Source organism: Sander vitreus, chromosome 1 (genome assembly GCF_031162955.1).
Source record: "Sander vitreus isolate 19-12246 chromosome 1, sanVit1, whole genome shotgun sequence".
In the NCBI taxonomy this organism is placed as follows: domain Eukaryota; kingdom Metazoa; phylum Chordata; class Actinopteri; order Perciformes; family Percidae; genus Sander; species Sander vitreus.
The window spans coordinates 38817640-38838644 of NC_135855.1; the positions used below are offsets into that span (position 1 = coordinate 38817640).

General features: G+C 40.5%; 1 protein-coding gene across 1 annotated transcript in view; it reads right to left on the reverse strand.

Moving 5' to 3' along the window:
* Positions 1 to 21005, reverse strand: part of LOC144521068 (uncharacterized) — a 140969-nt gene that overhangs the window by 48862 nt on the left and 71102 nt on the right. The window contains exons 8-9 of the mRNA XM_078255338.1: positions 15783 to 15995; positions 13174 to 13348 (exon numbers count right to left, since the gene is read on the reverse strand). Of these exons, the coding sequence (XP_078111464.1) occupies positions 13174 to 13348; positions 15783 to 15995 (388 nt within the window). The remainder of the gene's footprint in view (positions 1 to 13173; positions 13349 to 15782; positions 15996 to 21005) is intronic.

The following is a 21005-nucleotide window of genomic DNA, read 5'->3' on the forward strand; positions in this document are numbered from 1 at the left end:
ATTTTCAGGTTCATAATTGTATTTTAAGGTTGTACCAGAATAGGTTTACATGGTTTAATTTTCAAAAAACACCATATTTTTGTTGTACTGCACAGCTCTCTCTCACTGCTGCAGATCCTCTTTTCAGCTGGTCTCTGTTTTAGCTACAGAGTGAGACCTCTTTTCTTCTTCTTCTTCTGTTTGATTGCACTCGCACATGCGCAGTACCTCAGATGTAGATCATGTCAGCTAGCTAGCTCCATAGACAGTAAAAGAAAGGCTGTTTCTCCAACTTCAGTCAGTTACAAGGCAGGATTAGCTGGGAGACTTCTAAATGAGGGCGCACATGGAAGTAGTTCTTTTGTAGATTATGGTGAACTTGTGTGTGTTGTAGCAGTGCTTTGCTATTGAGAACGAGGTAGCATGCTAGCGTTAGCTACGAGCTAATGGTTGCGGTTTCGGCTTGTGACGTCACAAGCCGTGCCAATTTTGAACAGCTCACCCGGAGACTGAAGGCAGGACACATTCAGAAACCGTATCTCACTCAGAACAGCATGGATGGATTTTTTTCAAAGTTTGTATGTGTGTGGAAGCACCAGAGACACAAAAGAACACCCCAAATCCCAGAAAAAGTGTTTTTTTCATAATATGGGTTTTGATAGTTGCCTGAACAGCAACTCTTGTGCTTCTTTCAAATTATTTTTTATTTGCAGCCACCTCTGAATATAAACACAGATCAGTCACTGTAGCTGTGTTTAGGGATCAAAACAGAAGTTTGCTTCTCAACATACAGCACTGATCACACAAACAATTGAGGCCGGTTTTCGGGTTTATCTATTAGTGAGTGTTGTGAAAAGGTAAGGGACAAAAACTTCAGTTTTCGTACGTGAAAGAGATTTAAAACAAACAAGATTCTTAACTGTTTTTTTCTTTTCCCTCCCTGTTATCTACAAAGTGGTGGTAACCTTGTTTGAGATGTCATCCAATTAACATGTTTATAGAAATGTGAGGTGTGGGTTTGTGTACGCATTATTGTATTAAAATTGTACATCTAGAGTTTCTTTGGACATTAACAGTAAGGTGATCATTTTACTTCCAGTTAATTACTGAGGTTGTAGTGGGTGGTGGCGGTGTACAGTTTTAATGTACAAATGTTTTAGTATTATTATTGTCTACCTACTTGAGAATATTAGGAACACAATGTAAACAAAAACTGAAAATATCTAAGTATAGTTAAAGAGAATCTATAGCAGAGCTGTTGGATTGCATTAGATTGCCCTACCTAATAAAGTGCTTGGTCAGTGTTTATTAAATAATGTAAATTATAAAAATGATCTCTAGTTTGTTACAATCACCCAGCATTATTTCATCTTATTATTTATACACATACTGTTTAAGGTGTGATGCTATTAACATTATTATATACAGGAAATCGGAATTGCGTAGGTAAAACATTTTCTAATATAATTGTTTTTCTCCTTGCTCTTTTTCCTCTGTAAAGGAAGCCCATGGTACAGCTGCTGAGAGGGAGCTTGAGAAGTCACCTTTGGTATCTACAGCATCAATGTTAAGGGAGGTGATACCACCACTCCTCCAGCCGATGTTGGAATTGTGATTGAGGGTGTTGAAGTTCTGCACGACTTGGGAGACTTTGCCTCTGCATGTGCCCTCAGTTATCCTAACAGACTGAAAGCCTTCTTTGAAGTGCTTCAAAAGCTCTTTCTTCAAATGGATGCCTGCAGACTCTCAACCAAGGTACAGCTGCTCAAGAACTAACTGTACGAATGAGACAATCACTGATTTGGATGCTGAATGTTCCATAGAACAGGAGAAATATTTTGGGCCGAAACTGAATAAAATGATTACCTGTTTGGAAATAGAGCAGAGAAACTTCACTTGAGGAATACAACCAATTGTTTTGCAAACTTTTGAAAAACTTTTACCATACATGAAAAGTGGTAGTTGAGTGGCACTACTAGAGAAGTGATGTAGAATTGAGAGACCATGCTGCGCAAAAATGGTTGATATATAACTATGGATATTTTGTGGATGTTTTAACACTAAGCTGCATCAAAAACCACTGCAAGGAAGTTCAATCATCAGACCATCTTTCATATACCCCTTAAAGAAATACTTCTTTAACAGAGAGTAGATTAGGTTAATATAACATAACTGACTTAATATGGTTAAGCTTAAATATCTCTTGTTGATCAGAAGTAAAAGTAAAACATTTTAATTAGCTGAATTTACAATCATTGTGTTACTGTAACATAAGTTAGTTAAATTAAATGACCTTAATATTTTTGCTTTTAACTAACTGAATAAAAATACGTGGAACCGGTTGACATAATAAATTTAATTAAAGTCAATGATTAAATTTTTGTGTAGGGGGCGCTCACAGGCCAGTGCAGAATGAATGGGACTCTATGGAGCTATACCCCTCAAAATCCACTTTTCTCAGGATATCATTTTTTGTCTAGTAAGTTGAATGTTGCATTTGAAAGGGGAGGCTAAGAAAATACACACTGCTGGGTGTTGGCTTTAGTGGCTTTTTTGCTCTAAAAAGCCTTTTAAAATGTCAATGACGTCATACACATATACGGCCAGAGACACTGCTTTAAGGCAAGCTCTTAGTCGCTTCCTTTCTCTCTCTCTCTCTCTCTCTCTCTCTCTCTCTCTCTCTCTCTCTCTCGAGGCACCGACAACACAGCACCCGGTTAGCCTCTCCCTGCCAATACACGTGCTAGAAAGAGGTTTGCTTTAAAGACCACGCCGAAATATTCACTCTGACATTCTGGTTCTGCTTCGGATGCCATCAAGCGGGATCTCTGGTCGTAATCAGTCCTTCACTGACCTTCAGCTAATGAATGCTGATTGCATTCATTAGCAGAATGCTAGCATGTTATGGGTAACAACAACTCAACCTGTAAGAAATCGAAAGGATGTAGGTACTCGTTCATTCAACTTTCGACCTATAATCCATGTTGAACTTGCAAAAACTACAATCAAATCTGAGATTTCTCAACGACAATCAGGCGAAAGAGATACATTTAGCCGTCTAGCTCCATAGAGTCCCATTCATTTAGCACTGGACTGCGATCACCCCCAGTGGAACTCTGGTGGAACTGCAACCAAATTTGGTACAATGAGGCTGAATAGGAAGTGGAAAGGCTTTCCATAGACCGGCTTTGGTCTAACCCCTCCCCCTGCCCTCGGGGCCCCGCCCACACACAGACGTGCACGAGCACAACTGCGTCATTGCTTCAGAGCAGAGTGGAGAAAAGACCGACATTATACTTCATGTCTCATTCACCGGTAAGCAAACACCTGATATTATCACACCGAATAAATAAAACATACTGTTAGCAATGCAGCGATTGAACTCAGGCTCGTACAAGGGAGGGGTAGAGTTCACTCAGCGGGGGGAAGGGGGCTTTTCATTGGTTCTTTTCAAGCGGACCACGAGCTCCAGATGACAGATCTTTTTCGCTTCTTTTTCAGAGCCCATAAGTCATTTATCGCTGTCGGGGTGTAATTTCAAATTATATATAAAAAAAAGTGTAAATTGAAAATAAATACCAACCCTATGGAGCCCCTAGGGGACAATATCGAAAGTTTAGTTTCATGTGCTCACACTAAACTTTCATGTGCGCACATGAAACTTTTGCGTGCGCACATGAAAGTTTCGTACTGGAGACAGTGACAGCTAGAGAAATGACTACAGTACAGGAGTTAGTTGCAAAATATTTTAATCTAGGTCTTCATTATAAGGACATTGTTGCTTTGCTTGCAAGTTGTCACCATTATATTGTTTCGATACATTTAAAACGGATTTTAAAGGTCCTATGACAAGCTGCTTTTTGGATGCTTTTATATAGGCCTTAGTGGTCCCCTAATACTGTATCTGAAGTCTCTTTTATATAGACCTTAGTGGTCCCCTAATACTGTATCTGAAGTCTCTTTTATATAGGCCTTAGTGGTCCCCCTAATACTGTATCTGAAGTCTCTTTTATATAGACCTTAGTGGTCCCCTAATACTGTATCTGAAGTCTCTTTTATATAGGCCTTAGTGGTCCCCTAATACTGTATCTGAAGTCTCTTTTATATAGGCCTTAGTGGTCCCCTAATACTGTATCTGAAGTCTCTTTTATATAGGCCTTAGTGGTCCCCTAATACTGTATCTGAAGTCTCTTTTATATAGACCTTAGTGGTCCCCCTAATACTGTATCTGAAGTCTCTTTTATATAGACCTTAGTGGTCCCCCTAATACTGTATCTGAAGTCTCTTTTATATAGACCTTAGTGGTCCCCTAATACTGTATCTGAAGTCTCTTTTATATAGACCTTAGTGGTCCCCTAATACTGTATCTGAAGTCTCTTTTATATAGACCTTAGTGGTCCCCCTAATACTGTATCTGAAGTCTCTTTTATATAGACCTTAGTGGTCTCCCTAATACTGTATCTGAAGTCTCTTTTTATATAGACCTTAGTGGTCCCCTAATACTGTATCTGAAGTCTCTTTTATATAGACCTTAGTGGTCCCCTAATACTGTATCTGAAGTCTCTTTTATATAGACCTTAGTGGTCCCTAATACTGTATCTGAAGTCTCTTTCCCGAAATTCAGCCTTGGTGCAGAATTACAGCCACTAGAGCCAGTCCCACAATGAGCTTTACTTAGTATGTGCCATTTCTATGTCTGTAGCTTTAAATGCTAGAGTAGGAGAGAGGGGGGGCAAGGTGGAAGGGGGGGGGGGGGGTTGGCCTCGACCAACTGCCACTTTGTCTCTCTCTAGCCAAGCCATGATGTCTCTCTCTCATGGGCGGGCCAAATTCTCTGGGCGGACAAAGCAGAGAAAGGGGAGGTAACCTTTCTCTTTATGATGTCATAAGGAGAAGATTCCAGATCGGCCCATCTGAGCTTTCATTTTCTCAAAGGCAGAGCAGGATACCCAGGGCTCGGTTTACACCTATCACCATTTCTAGCCACTGGGGGACCATAGGCAGGCTGGGGGAACTCATATTAATGTTAAAAAACCTCATACATTTTCATGCCATGGGACCTTTAAAGTCTTGTAATCTGTCCCCTTAGTTCAACCCTGCCTTTAAGTTAACATAAAACAACAGTGCCGTGCTGCTGCAAAGCAATGCAGAATATTATAAGCATCACAAACTCAGAAACGACTCTTTGTATTCAGAATAAAAACAATTCGCAAAGATCTATATTAACTAATCATTTCCATGTTCATGTGTGCAGGGTTTCGGCTCAGTGTGATGTATCTATAGTAACTGCCATCAGCAGCACAAGTTAACCAGAGGTCACTGGGACACGCTGGCTTCACGAGGACATCCTGAGCCCAGAGGCTTGGTTGTTTTTGTTTTATTATTTATCTTATCCAAATGTAGCGGAGTTAATGATTTCACTTGCCGTCACTGTGTATTCATTTCAATATACATTTTATATGAATAATTATCATAAGTTCATTTTTCTACTGTTAATCTTGTCTGAAATTAGTTTATTTCCTGGAGATTTATTGTAGAAGTAAAAGTGGTTGCCCTGGAGACCTGGTTGTGTGTATCGGGGGTGGCCTCTGCAGCGCCCCTGCAGACTTGAGTGGTGCACCCCAAAAATGTATTTACAGTCTGTATGTGGCATCTCCATAGTAAACTGCCTCAACATTAGCTCCATGGACCTTTTTCACAGCAGACATTTTGTCTTGTCATAGTAGGTAAAGCACAGCTGAAACTGATAACCTTAACGATGGCTCAGTTCCATCAAGTGTCCCAGTGAGCTAGTTCAGAGTCAGCATGCACAACACCAGGGCCTCTCCAAAGTGGAATGCAGACATCATTAATGGGTTTGAATACACCTGGGCTTTTCCTACTATGACATGTCAACATGTCTGCCGTGAGAAAAGTCTGTTATAAAGTACATTTATTTGAATCGGCTTCTCATGGGTAAAACTTTTTTGTATTTATTTATCTCCAGCATTCTGTTTCTTTGTTGTTTTGATTGGTGTTTTTTCTGTTCATTTGTTGTCAACATGTAACATTTTTGCTAGTTTCATTTTAGCTTTGTTATAGCATTCGGTGTGAGACTGGCTATAACAAACTGTGGAGAACTACTGTAAGAGTTATCCTGTGTTACTCATCAGGGAGCTGACCTTCCCTCCATCCAGGACCTGTACCGGTCCAGGGTCAGGAAACGGGTGGCAGACTCCTCACATCCTGGTCACAAACTGTTCAACCTCCTTCCCTCTGGTAGGCGATACAGGGCACTGTTCGCCAAAACCAGCTGACACAAAGACAGTTTCTTTCCCCAAGTTGAATGCTCAGAAATAGCCCCCACCCTTACATGTTTAAAACAAACATGAGTACATGAGTGAACAAGAGTTCCTGTTTGACGTGTCCCATTTGTACCATGATGAAGTGGAGAGGGTAGTGTCCACATTCTGCAGTGTCTTCTCTTTTTCTTTTTGTCTGGTTTTTCAAAACAAACCGCTGCACAAACAAAGGCAGGTGCTTCTCTTTCTGCTCCATTCAACAGCTTCTTTTATTGGAAATTTCCCCCAGAAGCACAATGGGAAATAATCTCAAAAGGAATCCAGGTGTAGTCTTGCAAATAGTGACCCTGAAAGATCTTACATTCTCTGACTAAAACTCTGTGACTTGTGATGCATTGTCTTTAGATGTGAGAGGGTGTCAGACGTCTTTTCAAAGTATTTTCAAAGTCTTCTAGTGTATGGTCAGTATAACTGTCAGTTGTTTGGAGGAAAACTTTCTGTAATTCTGTCCTTTTCCCTGAAACAGTTCCTCATGATATGTCACATCAGTGGTGTTGTTCAGACAGTCATGTAGATTTCAAACCTTGGCTCAGAATTGCATGTTTACAGATATCGATCGAAACTGTGCAAAGCACTGAAAACCACACAGAAATTCTGCTCAAAGCTAGTTTCATGTCTACGCGGTGACACACAGAGAATCAAACTGTGAGTCACCAGTGCAGAATAAATCCCCTTTAAATCAATAACACTCCGCTGAAAGCCACATCTATCTGAATTTAGCTGCTACAAACCAAACGGACATTCGTCTGCAGCGTCATCCTACTTTCATCTGCTGAGAATCCCTGATGTTCTCCGTCCAATTATCAAAGTCGCTGTCATCTCTGTGCTCCTAGGTGTCTCGTCTCTGCTCAGTCACTGCAGGATCAGTGAACACACCGGGAGGGCCGGGCCACAGAGTCGCTCCAGTTACTGCTGCACACACCAGTCAGAAACCACCCACACTGCTACATGCCACTTTCTTATTAACACTTGCCTGGCCTGAATCTATCTAAAATGATAAATCCAACATTTACAATTTATCCTGTTTCTACTTCCAACTCGGTACCACTTTACAATATGGCTACCTTATAAAGAGTTTAAGAACGGTTTGTAATTAGTTTATTAATTAGGTTGTGAACCCTTTATAACTCTTTAAAGGTCCCCTGTGTAGGGATTTCTCCCATCTAGCGGTGAAATTGTATTTTGCATTCAAATGAATAGTGCTCTCCAGCGCCTCGCTTTTTCAAATGTGTGTTGCAACTACGGTAGCCGTTATGTACCAAGAAGCTATGACAACATTCCAATTTTCGTTTTTTTTCGGCGACGAGGATTCCTTCTCCTGTGGCTCGGCATAAGTACGATCCTCCATTATGAACTAAAGGGCAGTGCAGGCTTTCAAATTTGCCGGGGCAGTGACAAGCGCCTCTCACTGATCTCCTTCTCCGTTTCAGCTGGTTTCAGTCACGGGACGCTGGCTCTGAACGAAAACGCGTTGTGGATTAGCTAGACAGGTAGGCTAGTGCTCTATGTCCCTCTCAGCAACTATAGTTTTTTTTTTCAAAATGGCGGAACGACATGGAAGCCTCCTTGGACTTGCCCGTCCAATGTAAATACAGATAAGGAATTCCTCACTTACAAGGAATAGTCAGATCACTGGCAGAGGTCATTTTACACCAATGAGGACATATTTATGAATGAATACATTGATTTTAGCTAATACAATACTTCAAACACTACACAGTGTACCTTTAATAAGATGATATAACTCATTAAATTAAAAAGGGCAACAGCCCCTTGTTGCTTGCCAAATAGTGAGCCCACATGTATCTGTACTGCTAAGCTGTAGATTTACCTTGCTTGGTCTCTCCCAGCCAGCATCCTTGGCATTGGTTCACTGAGTTTGTCACGACAATTTATAACTGCAAAAAGGTCAAGTGTAAAACATCACCATTTACTAATGAGTTGCTAAGATTTTTTTTCAACTGGCATAAGGGAACCTTATTGTAAAATGTGAAACACATCACCATTTAGTCCACACACAAACACACAGGCTGAACATTGTGGGTCCTATTTTAAGGATCTAAGCGCACCGTGTGAAGCGCATGGCACAGGTGCGTTTAGGGCGACTCCAAATGACGGCGGAAAAAAGGGTCCGTGCGCCGGGCGCATGGTTCAAAAGGGTTGTACTTAGTGTCTTCATTAATTATAGGTGTGTTTTGGGCGTAACAAAGTGTGTCATCTCCCATTCCCTTTAAAAGCCAGGTGCATGCACTATTATGATGGAGGATTTGGACCCTAATATTTTTATTTGTAATCTTCTGCATGTGTGTGTGCTGCTGTGCGTCCGTGTGTGTGTAACAAGCATAGTGTGTGTGCTGTGCACGAGCCTAGGTGCATTTTACTAATGTGGTGTTAAAATAACAATGAAATGCTGCGTTATTGACTTTAGACCAGGTTTTTGTTGGTCAATGGCGCGATCACTTTCCGCTGCCTCAAGATAGCAATACATCAAGAATGCACCTGAACACACCTCCCTGTAAGACCAGCACGCCCATGGGCGCACAGATGGGTGCAGGTTCATTTACTATTTAAACGACGTGGGCGCTGGACGGTCTTAAAATAGCAAAGACGCGCCAGGCTTTGTGCCGCGCTGCGCCGGGTGCAAGATAGGGCCCAAAGTATGAGATAAAGTGAATCTACTTTCGCCAACACTCTTTTTACTGCTTACATACACAACCCTGCCCTGACATCGACGCACTCTCTTTCTCCTTCAGGCTGACCTATATCATGGGGTTTGCAGCTGCAGTAGCCTTTCTCCATTACAGGACATATACAAGAACTCTATGACTAAACCTGCAGAGTCAACAGCACCTGATAAATGAACCTCAGCAGGTTATAGAGCATGTTCTGCACCTGCTGCTGCTGCAAACATGCCGGCACACATTATTCACACATCATTTTCACATGTTGGCTGGCCAGAACCTCAACTGAAGCAGGCACCTGAACAAAGCTACTAAACTTCTGGACGAATATACAGCAATTTAGATGTTGTTTCGGGATATAATGCAGATTTAATGGTGTGGTGGAGGCACAAGTAGTGTCGTTAAGCAGTCCTTAACACAGACGTTGCCGAGTTGTTACAAGTTATTGTTATCACATTTTTAATAAATCATTAAATTTAGACCACATGGCCGTAGCAATAGACAAGCCGTTCATAAATGTCGCTGACCCTCGTTCTGTGATCTTTTGAAGTATCGGTTTAGGCACCGTTTTAAAAGTATTATTTTAGCACCAGTATCAGAAAAAAACTAAACAATAGACTTATTTGTTTGCTAAAATATTGTTTTAATGTACTTACATATTTATAAAACTGATTTGTTATTGATTACATATATATATATATATATATATATATATATATATATATATATATACACATAAGGGGTGTACGAGTCGGGAAAATGTCACGATTCGATTCGGATTTTTTAGGCTCACGATTCGATTCAATAATGATTTTTCGATTAAAAAAACGATTCACAGTATGTAAATGTAGTTACTTTTTCCCATGTATATATATATATATAAATATATATATATATATATATATATATATATATATTAATTAGATTACATTTTTTAATCGATTGACAGCCCTAATATATATATATATATATATATATATATATATATATATATATATATATATATATATATATTAGGGCTGTCAATCGATTAAAAAATGTAATCTAATTAATTACATACTCTGTGATTAATTAATCTAAATTAATCACATACATAATTAACGGTGCCTGAACCGATACGTTTTAAGAAAGTAAAAAAAGAAAAGAAAAAAAAAGGGTACTAAACAACAGTTGGTGACATTAAAGAACGGCTTGTTTATTGCTAAGGCCATATGGTCAAAATTAAATGATTTAATAATAATGTATAACAAGAACAATAACTTATTTCACTAGTAAATTGCTGTTGAACGACAAAAACAACAACCAGATAGGAAAAGGACATTTACAATAACTTCAAATGCACCACGAGGCTGTAGTTTACCAGTTTCATTGAACACACCGTCTGTGTTGTTTCTCCGACGGCAGCTGCAGATTGTTACATCCCGGTGTTGAATCCTCTACAGTAAAACACAGTCACACTTTACACCGTTTAGCGTTAGCTGTCAGCATTGTAACCGTGTTTAATCCAGCTACTAGCTAGCGGTAGGCTAACGTTAGCTGCTGTTGAGTATAGTGTTAACTATCTAGCGGTAGGCTAACGTTAGCTGCTGTTGAGTATAGTTTTAACTATCTAGCGGTAGGCTAACGTTAGCTGCTGTCTAGTATAGTGTTAACTAGCGTCACATGCAGCGGTGTTTGTGTTGCCTGTATCGTCTTCAGAGCATCAGAGAGAAGAGCAGACATATCAGTGGCACCAGATTTCGGTAGCCAGGGTTGGCAGGAAGAAGATTTTTACAAGTAAATGTTCCAATTAATGATCCAGGCAGAACATTCTCGTCTCCCTCCTTCATTTTACAGTCCAATGGGGCTAGAACGGCTCCGGGTCAAACGTCAATATGGAATGGATTAATCTGCGTTATTTTTTCTCAGATTAATTAATCGAAATGAACGCGTTATTTTGACAGCCCTAATATATATATATATATATACATATATATATATATATATATATATATATATATATATATTAGGGCTGTCAAAATAACAGCACACTTGGACAATAAAAGATACTGATTATTGTCCAATAATATGGACAATAAAAGATACTGAATAAACTAAATGAAAAATCCACATGAATGTACTAAGGGATGTATATACATCCCTTAGTACATCACTAGTACATTCATGTGGATTGTAATCCACATGAATGTACTAAGGGATGTATATACATCCCTTAGTACATCATGTGATTTTCATTTAGTTTATTCAGTATCTTTTATTGTCCATATTATTCATGTGGATTTGTTTATTTGTTATTTTAACATCCTGTTATGATGTATGTGGATGTTGTGTGTGATGTCTGTAAGCTACTGGGACCTTGAATTTCACCTTGGGGATCAATAAAGTATCTATATATATATATATATATTAGTATATTTGCTATGTATACCTGCAGCTGCTGCAATGTATTAGTACATCATTTGATTTGAGTTGCTGATCTACCGCTGTCTCCATCGGTTAGTTTATTGGTTTTGTTAGTTCCTAACCCTTTAAAACACCAAAGTCACAGATTCACTGATGGAGGCAGCAGTAGAGCATTAAATGCCGTGTTCTGCAAAGTAAAATTAAGTCAACGGAGACTGGTGGCATTGAAGAGAGCAGAGATAACGGCTTCAGTTCCCCGTCGTAAAGGGCTGTCTGACAGCAAGGCAAAGCGCAGAAAATATTCTAAATATAGCGTACACTTAACCCTGCTGTTGTCCTCAGGTCAAATTTGACCCATTTTCAAAAAGTTTCTATATCACAAATTTGGGTTAAAAACACAACAACAACATGGATGGTTCCATCCAACAAGTAAAGTAAATTATCAGTTCACTACTTTCATTGCATTTGGGTGATGTATTCAATTTTATGGCATTTGAAAAAAAAAAAATGACAAAAGAACGTTGAAAAAAATTGTCAAAAACATCGGAAAAAGTGCCAAAAAAAACTTGGATAAAAGTGGGGGAAAAAAACGCTGAAAAAAGTGCCAAAACATCGGGGGGGGAATGCGACAAAAGTGTCGAAAAAGACGACCAAAACATTGACCAAAAAGTTTTAATTTTAAATTTTGACCCAGAAAAACAAAATGTTGCTTGTTGGTCGACGGGAAGACAACACAAGGGTTAAACTGATATAGATGTTTTTAGGTGTCTAAAGGTGTTTAGCTGCTGCCCCCGGCCAGAGCAGGACATTAGCTTAGCTTCCACGTCGGTACTCCTGCCTGATTCTCCAAACTGGGGGCGTGCTGACCGCCATCTACTGTAGCTAACACACTGACTATGGAGAAGTAGGTCAGACAACCACACTGAACAAACATCTGAACTAACCCTTTAAGCCAGTGGTTCCCAACCTTTTTTCCTTGGCGCCCCCCTTACTTATGTCTAAGAAAAGCTGAGCCCCCCCTCTGAAACCGAAGTTGAGGTAACTCTCGAGATAGAGCCTTACTTTCTTTTTTGATACAGAGGAGTTATCAGCACTTTTACGTTTCTCCACTATGTTTCATTCATAAAATAGTGATGCCGTGGCGGCAGGAAAAATGAGGATGCTAGCAGCTAGCAGCTGACCTGATGACAGCAGGGGTCCCAGGTTAAGAGGTCCTGGAGGTTTGGCCTACTAAGTAGCCTGCCTACAATTTTAAGCGAGAACAAAAATATATAGTTTTTATGCAGACTTTTGTAGACATTATATATTCTAGCGTATTATCATAATTTGTTTAACATGTGCAATTTTTTTTTTTACCTCAACCTCAAACCAGATAAAGACTTGCGCATCTCCTGTGATCTTTGCCGCCCCCCTGAGGGGTCACTGCTTTAAGCATTGGGACCCATGTAGAAGTTTTCTGTTTGGTTAATTCATTAAGCCTCGTGTTCAACTCAAAGAAATTGTTTCTCTTAAAACCAAAAGACAGTGAAACTGTCTCCAGCAGGAGTTTCTTGTGACAACTTAAAAAGAAACTGTATCATTTAAATGGTCTGTTTACTTTACATTAACAGAGAGGTTAAAGTATTCAAAACCAATCTCACGTAAACACCTGCAGCTCCTGATGTTAATGTGAAGCGGTAATGTGATTAGGAGGATTTAGCAAATTGGAAAGCTTTATCAAAGTGAGATATGAATCACCACGGCTTTGTGTTTGTGTTTTCGGCACTTACTATATACCCCGGGGCACACATACAAGCTCCAGTGATGCCGTCGCAGTCGGCTCCGTTAGCACAGGCGCACGGCTCTCTGCAGCCCCCGCCGTAGTAACCTGCCGGACAGGTCTCGTTGCAGTAAAGCCCGGCCCATCCTGCTGCACAGGTGCACTCTCCGGACAGAGGGTGACAGCTGAGAGGGCGAGAGATTAGAAGTCAGTCAGTCTACAAAGTAAAGTGCATATTTTTATCTGCATGAAAAGTAGGCATGCTAATTTAGAGGGTTTTTTTCTGAGCGATAGCCAACCCTTGTCACCTGATCATGAACTATTATCTAGGCCCTGTTTACACGAATACGCTCGCGGTTGAAAACGACAACATATGTTATCAGATGTGCCTTTCGTTTAGACAGCGACGGCATTTTTGGGGCTTAAAAAACGCAAAAAAGTTCAACCAGAGTGGAAATCTTAAAAACGCTCCACCGTCGCATTCCCGTCTAAAGGGTAAAAATGCACTGTGCGAGTGTGTGTGTGTGTGTGTGTGTAGCAAAATTGTCAGCTTTTGTTGTTCGCTTCGCGCTACTAGGGAGAGAAGAGGGAGAGAGGAGGAGGAGGAGAGGGAGACGAGTAGAAGGAAGGTTCTACACAGGCGCGCGGACTTAGTGGATTGCATTTCACACACTTTTGCGTCACCATATGCACGCAGATTCCCCCCCATAACACTTGTCTAATCGTGTCGAATTGTCGAATAAAAAGTGAGAACGCAACGCCACTTTTGCGCTTTCTCTTTGTTTCCGTCTAAACATAGCCCTAGTCTATATCCATGACGTTTCACTTCCGGGATTGTTCAGTTGCCGACAGAAATTCCGCCGGATGTCTCTCATTTCGGCCGGATGTCCATTACCTTCCTCTTTCTTTGTGTTGGCGTTCTAAACTGGGGGGCAGTAGCGGCCTAAAGGTTAGAGACGCGAACTTGTGATCGGGAGGCCGTCGGTTCAATCCCCAGAACGACAGGATACAATCTGGGTGGGGAAAGTGAAAGAGCAGCGCTTGTCCCTCCTTCATTACCACCACTAAGGTGCCCTTGAGCAAGGCCCTTAACCTCCAGTGGAGTTTAAAGAAATGGCAATAAACCAGAGCATGTTTTTCTCCCATCCCGTGATGCTGTGTGGACTCGCCAGACCCTCCCCTGCAGTGCTGTGGAGGAAGGTCTGGTACGTACTTCAGCGCTCAGTGTCGGCAGAAAGGTGTATACGGGGTGTGCGGCCACGATGTTCCATTCATTGTCCTGGAAGTGCTTACGTGTCCGCAGCTCTCCGCGAAGATCCTATCTATCCTGAGCATGTCTCCACCTGCGTGGTAGTCAGCTGTGTGTCTGCCTGGCATTCTCTGTGTAGGACGGCCGATTTAACCCGCCACTCCTCATCGATATAGTGGCATGTGTCACGTAGCTCTCCGCTGTGAGCGCCATCCAGCAGAGAGCCACGAACTTAGCAAAAAAAAGAGCTTAAACTTAAACTTGACTACCTAAATTAACTAGCAGTTAAGAAATAAATTGCATAGCCTATTTTTAAATGAAGTTTTTTAAATAACTTTTTTATTTTTGTGTTTTAGAGCTGCAAAGATTAATCAACTAGTTGTCAACTATTAAATTAATGGGCAACTATTTTGATTATTGATTAATTGCTTTGAGTCATTCCTTATGAAAAATAGCAGATATTCTCTGATTCCAGTTTCTTAAAAGTGAATATGTTCTAGTTTCTTCTCTCCTCTGTGACAGTAAACTGAATATCTTTGAGTTGTGGACGAAACAAGACATTTGAGGACGTCATCTTGGGCTTCGGGAGACACTGATCCACAGTTTTCACCATTTTCTGACATTTTAGAGACCAAACAACTAACAATCGAGAAAATAACAGACAAATGAATCGACAATGAAAATAATTAGTTAGTTATTTGCGGCCCTACTTGTTTTGACAAAATGGTTTTCAACTGTTTAAAGGTGCACTATGAGTTCCTGCATGGTTTCAGCGCAATATCATTTTTGTCTCAAATCGTAGGCCTCTCTCCTTGATCCGCTAGCTGCTCCCTGAACACACCGTGAAAAAGCCTGGTCTCAGGAGACAACACAGGGGTCGTAAACGTCAAACAAACACTAGAGGCACAGGATAGGCACCAAAATACAACAAACCACTCCAGCCAATCACCGACAAGATGGTTGGGGGAGGGGTGCGGGTTAGTGACAGTTAGTCAGTTGAATTTACTTGGAACGTCAACAGAAGTGACGTCATAGTGCCCATTTAACTGATAGTAATAATCGTTCAAAAATGATTATTGTCGGTCAACGGTTAAACACTTAATCATTAACATCCCTAATGCAAAATTATGAAATTGCACATGGACCTTCTTTTGGTTAACATTTAAGAGATCCACAAAAGGATCTCGAATGGACAGTTTTATAGATTATGATTTAGCAGAGCAAGAACTGTACACACAGGTGCAAAGACATCAATAATTCAGGGTTGAACAAGCAGTAATTCAAACACAGCCTTCCTCTATTCATAGTGTGTTGCAGAGTATAAAAGCGTAGCAGGTTTTTTTGTGCATCACTGACCCACAGTTCAGTACCTGAGTGTGTTTGCAGTTTTGCAGGGGCAGTATTGGTCACAGATGAGTCCGTACAGGCCGGCTGGACAGAAGCGGTCCTGGCAGCTGGGGCCCTTGAAGCCCTCATTGCACAGGCAGGCCCCGTTGATGTGGTAGCACTTGGCTCCGTTCTGACAGTCACACTTGTGGGCACACTGCGGCCCGTAGGTGCCAACTGGGCATTCATCCTGGCATCTGGGTTGGTAAAAAAAACAATAACAGAGGAGTGTTGAGACATGTAGAACATCTACATACTACAGACATCTAAATCGGAATGTTTCTGGTCAAACTTGCCGAATGAGCAAGGTTGTTTCTTAAACAGGCTTTGCCTAAAAGGACCCCTAAACTGACACAAATTAGAACATGGACCCCCATCTGATATGATTTTTGCTTTTAGATTTGTTTTATTACAGAAAGTGGAAGAAAGCCGTGACCAAAATAGTCATACATTCTGTCATTGTGTTACTTATGGATGAAAGTATAGTGAAATTTTTTTGTGAAAAAAAAAAGATTCCCCTTTTTTCTGTTTTGTACAAAAATAATATTAAAAAAGGAAAAGAAACAGAACTCCTGTAAAAAAATAAAAAAGGAAACAAAAGCAGTGGTTCCCAAAGTGGGGTCCGGGGACCCCCAGGGGTCCTTCATGGGATTCTAGGAGGTCCCTGGACCCCACTTTGGGAACCATAGTTATAGGTGACAAGTTTTTTTTTTGCTTTCTTTGTTTGTTTTAAGTCTGGTTTTGTTAACTTTTAATTTTTTATGTTTTTTTTGTGTGTATTTTTTTTTTTTTTTACAGAAGCTGTTTCTTTTCCTTTTTTGATATTGTGTTTTGTAGTTATTTAAAGCCTCATTTAAAGGCCCTGAACACCCACACAGGTGTTTTCAGTTATCCTAGCCGATTGGACCTCTTCCCAGGACTGTGTGGCTGTGTATAGACTGATTGAATGACATCTTCCTGAGCCTCCTGGTTTGTTGCACCCGTTAGGGAGGGACAAATGACACCTTTATCATTCTTAAAGGAGAAATCTGGCGCAAAATTTTCATGCTAATCGAATGTGACCAGTTTTAGCCCAAACCGCTAATTAGCTTATAACACTAGTCGTCGGGGCACTGGGTAAAGTAAAAAGAAATTGCTATTTCTATACCACTAACAAGGCTCAAAATAACACTACACTTCAACTGTAGCATAATGAGGGTCCCTACATGTAAACCAAAGCATTGAGAACTTTGTAAGTGTACAGACAGTTTATTAAAAAGATAGTTTATAAAGACTGTACCGTTCACGTATACAGGTGGGCGCCATCTTGGGAAAACTGGTCACGACCAGTCGAATGACGAACGCCGTGTAACCAGTAACCACTAGCGATTTCTTTTTACTTTACCCTCTGCCCCGACGACTAGCGTTGTAAGCTAATTAGCGGTTTGGGCAAAAACTGGTCACATTCGATTAGCATGAAAACAAATCCCAGAGAACGGTCGACTCAGTACTCATGTGTAATTAACCCCTAGGTTCATTTTGCGCCGGATTTCTCCTTTAAGCGTGATTTATGGTCCTGCGGAGGCTCCACGCAGAGCTTTCTCCGTAGCCTACGTAAGTGGCCTGAAGTTTATACTTGTGTGTGCGTGTGTGGTAGAGCGAGCGAGAAGTGAGAGAGTGACGATGATAATCTTCAAGGCGAGTCATAGTGAGAGAAACAAAGTGTCTCCCCTGTTTTTTCTGACCACTGGAGCAGGAAAAGTTAACCCTCTCTTTGATTTCATGTTGTTAATGGAGAGGGAGAACCAGGAAATGAGTCGGGGGGAAATGCAACGCTACCAAGACACGACGTGCGTTGCCGCGACGTGTTGTTACATTTTCAGCCTACGGCGTAGCGTTATTATGGCTCCCACTTAACTTCTAGGCAAGTCCCGCCCTATTAAGCAGACCGATTGGTTGGGGTTAGGCATTGACCTTGAGTGGTTAAGGTTAGGATAGCCGATTGGTCAGGGGATAGGACCTGAACAAATCAGGTTACGTTACCTTGTGTAAGCATGGACGCCTGGCCAATAATAGTGTGGGTCTTGCCTAGAAGTTGAGTGGGTTTCATATTTAACGCTACGGCGTAGGGTCCGGTGTAGGTCCGTGTCTCCACGTACCTACGTACGTAGCCACAGTGTAGATTTTACGCAGAAGTATAAGACACGCTTTATTGGTTTATGACATTTGTGAACTGTACAATGTACAATTCATATTTTACATATGTAACTTACAAAGAAATCTTGCATATCTGCAATGAAGTCTCTCCTGATTCCATGAATTCCCATGAAAGCTTCGGCCCACTTCAACCTGAGGTCTGATCAGCCAGAATAACTCAAATCACCTGTGTGGGGGTGTTCAGAGGCTTTCAAACTCAGTCACTGTTATCTGTCATTTGTCTGGAAACCCAATAACAATATATAAAGTTTGGAAAACTAAAAAACAAAATGAAGGAATGATTTTGAGTTTACTTCACCTGCTAGAATCAGAGAAACAGTTATTCTCTGACATCATCAGGCCATTTTCTTTCAGTCAACGGGTTTAGCACAAAAGTGCATGTAAAAGTACTCAAATCTCAAACTAATAACAAAGTATTTTTTTTCAAAATGTTTGGGGCTGAACGATTCTGTAAACACACATTTACAATTATACAATTATCAATGATTCTTCTGCTGCCAGCGAACAAAATAAATACATAAAAACAGAGTGGTTATTATTCTTGCAGAGAGAACCTTATTCTCCCATTATTGTTTGTTGAGGGCTCTTGTTGTTTTAATTGTGATATTTTTTCTCTCTATTTATCTATTTAATGGATAAGGTACAAGCAGGTTTTGGAAATATGTCTGTCTATGAATGTTTTATATCATTTTTTGAGTGCATTCATTATACAGAAATCAACATCCATGTACTATACATTGCTCTGGTATGATATATACTATTGTTACTATAGAGAGGGTTGTATTTAAGTCTATCTACAGCAGTGGTTCTCAACCTTTTTGGGACCAGCGCCCCCCTATCCATTATCCAGGTCCCTTAACCCCCCCCCCCCCATCAAATAACATGTAGGCTAATTGCCCTGAATATTAATGATTAGGTCCTATTATTGTTATGAAAATTATTATTGTTGTTATTAGTCCTATTATTGATGTTACTATTATAAAAAAAACGTTCAAAATCATCAAAAAATCATATAATTGAATGAAAAATGTTCGACAGCTATGTTCATAGACTTATTAAAGATGATGATGTTAACGTTTAATACAGACTATAAAGTTCACCGCAAGACTGATTCGTAACGCTGCAGCACGGAGCTGCACCACACAAAGCCTAGAGAAACATTAAAGAGTAGAAGAGTTATGATCCACCGTCTCGTCCAGTTGCAGGAGCTTTTAATGTTGCAGACCACTGTTTTTTGCAAGTAGTTTAAAGTGTAAACTTGTATTGTTGTGAACCTTTGGTGTAAACTCGCCTTAAAACTAACGCCCCCCAAAGGCACCCTCAACGCCCCCCTTTCCACAATATTGCTTCCAGCGTCCCCCGTCATCCTCTGAACGACCCCTGGGGGGCTGTACCACCCCCGTTGAGAAACACTGATCGATAGTAATGTATATGTGAATGAATGTTATGCATTTATGCCTGATTTCATGTGGAAGTTGTTGATTGGTGTAGTAAAAGCAGTCACCTCCGATAAAAGAGGGATTCTCAGGATGTAACACCATTTGCCTGAAGATTGTCTAGAACCATTGCATTCAATTGCATTGGCTGTTGCCTACTATTGCATTCAATATTTTTTGCAAGTTAGACAGTGTGCGGGAGTTTCTCCCCACAGATGACATGTACTCGACCATCACGTACACTCCCACCAGTGTAGGGTCAACAGGCTACAACATTATACCGAGACCCTGAGTGGTCTTTATAATGAGCACCGCTCTTTAAGGTAACGCCTTAGTTAGGCCAACGGCTCGGCATCATTCTCAACACGTCTGCACGTTGAAACCATTAAGAAATAGACAAATCACTCAATTAAAATGGCTCCGGGAGGATTTCTGTTTTGTGTCACGTTTAAATCATGGCGACTTCCTCAGGTCTCTTATCTCGGCTTATTCCATTAGAACGTGGACGGAGAGAAGGAGAACTCAATCTAGGAATTACTCTGTGTAGGCTAATTCACCTGTCTGGGGCCTAAATGAATGGAGGTAATTTGGCTCAATTTAGAGTAAAGATGGAGAAAGACAGTGAGAGAAAGAGAGAGAGAGAGAGAGATGGAGAGAGTGTAAGGAGGAGAGAGAGAGAGAGAGAGAGAGAGAGAGAGAGAGAGAGAGAGAGATATAAATGGAGGTAGAGAGAGAGAGAGAGAGAGGGAGAGAAAGAGAGAGAAAGACGGAGAGAGTGGAAGGAGGAGGGAGACAGAGCTGACCAGAGAAGAGGGGGGGCTGCAGAGTGTTTTTCAACTAATAGCCAGTATCGGAGATGATGGAGGAAATAAAGACAAAAACCATTTCAAATGGCTTTTGGTGAAGCGCGATCACAGAAGGCTTGTATCATGTGGACGCACCGACAATGTTGTTTTTACTTAGAATTCCTCACAGGGGGGCGACAGAAACTACGCACTATAGCTTTAAGTAAAATCACATCTGATCGGATAAACTTATTTATGAGCCCGCGAGTGCAGGATGAGTCAAACAATTATTTTAAATGAAGAGAAAAGAGTGTGGGAGTTTTTATAAATGTAATCTCCAATGGTCTTTGGTTATACTGTATTTTTAACAAAAGGGCTTGAATCAATAGAATTTGCTTTTTTATCTTGAAAAATAAAAAAGAAGGGATGAAATGTTGAAATGAAACAATATTCATGTTTATTTATGGTTTAACATTAATTTCTATTTTTCTCGGAACACTTTAATCCATTAAAGATCAAATGTTGTAGTTTGCAGAAACTATTTTACAGAGAAGATTGTATTGTGTATTGTATATTGATGTATTTACGCTGGTTTATATATTTATCTTATGACGTCACATTAATAATTGATGATAGAAACCACGATGGCTGGGGGACAGTCGATGTGCTTTGGGAACAAAGCATGTTATATTGAGGAAGAGCAGCGGATCATTTTAATGCAAATGTCACAATCTGACACCAAAGTGACTCCATATTGTGAACACAACATTAAAATACTTCACATATTACC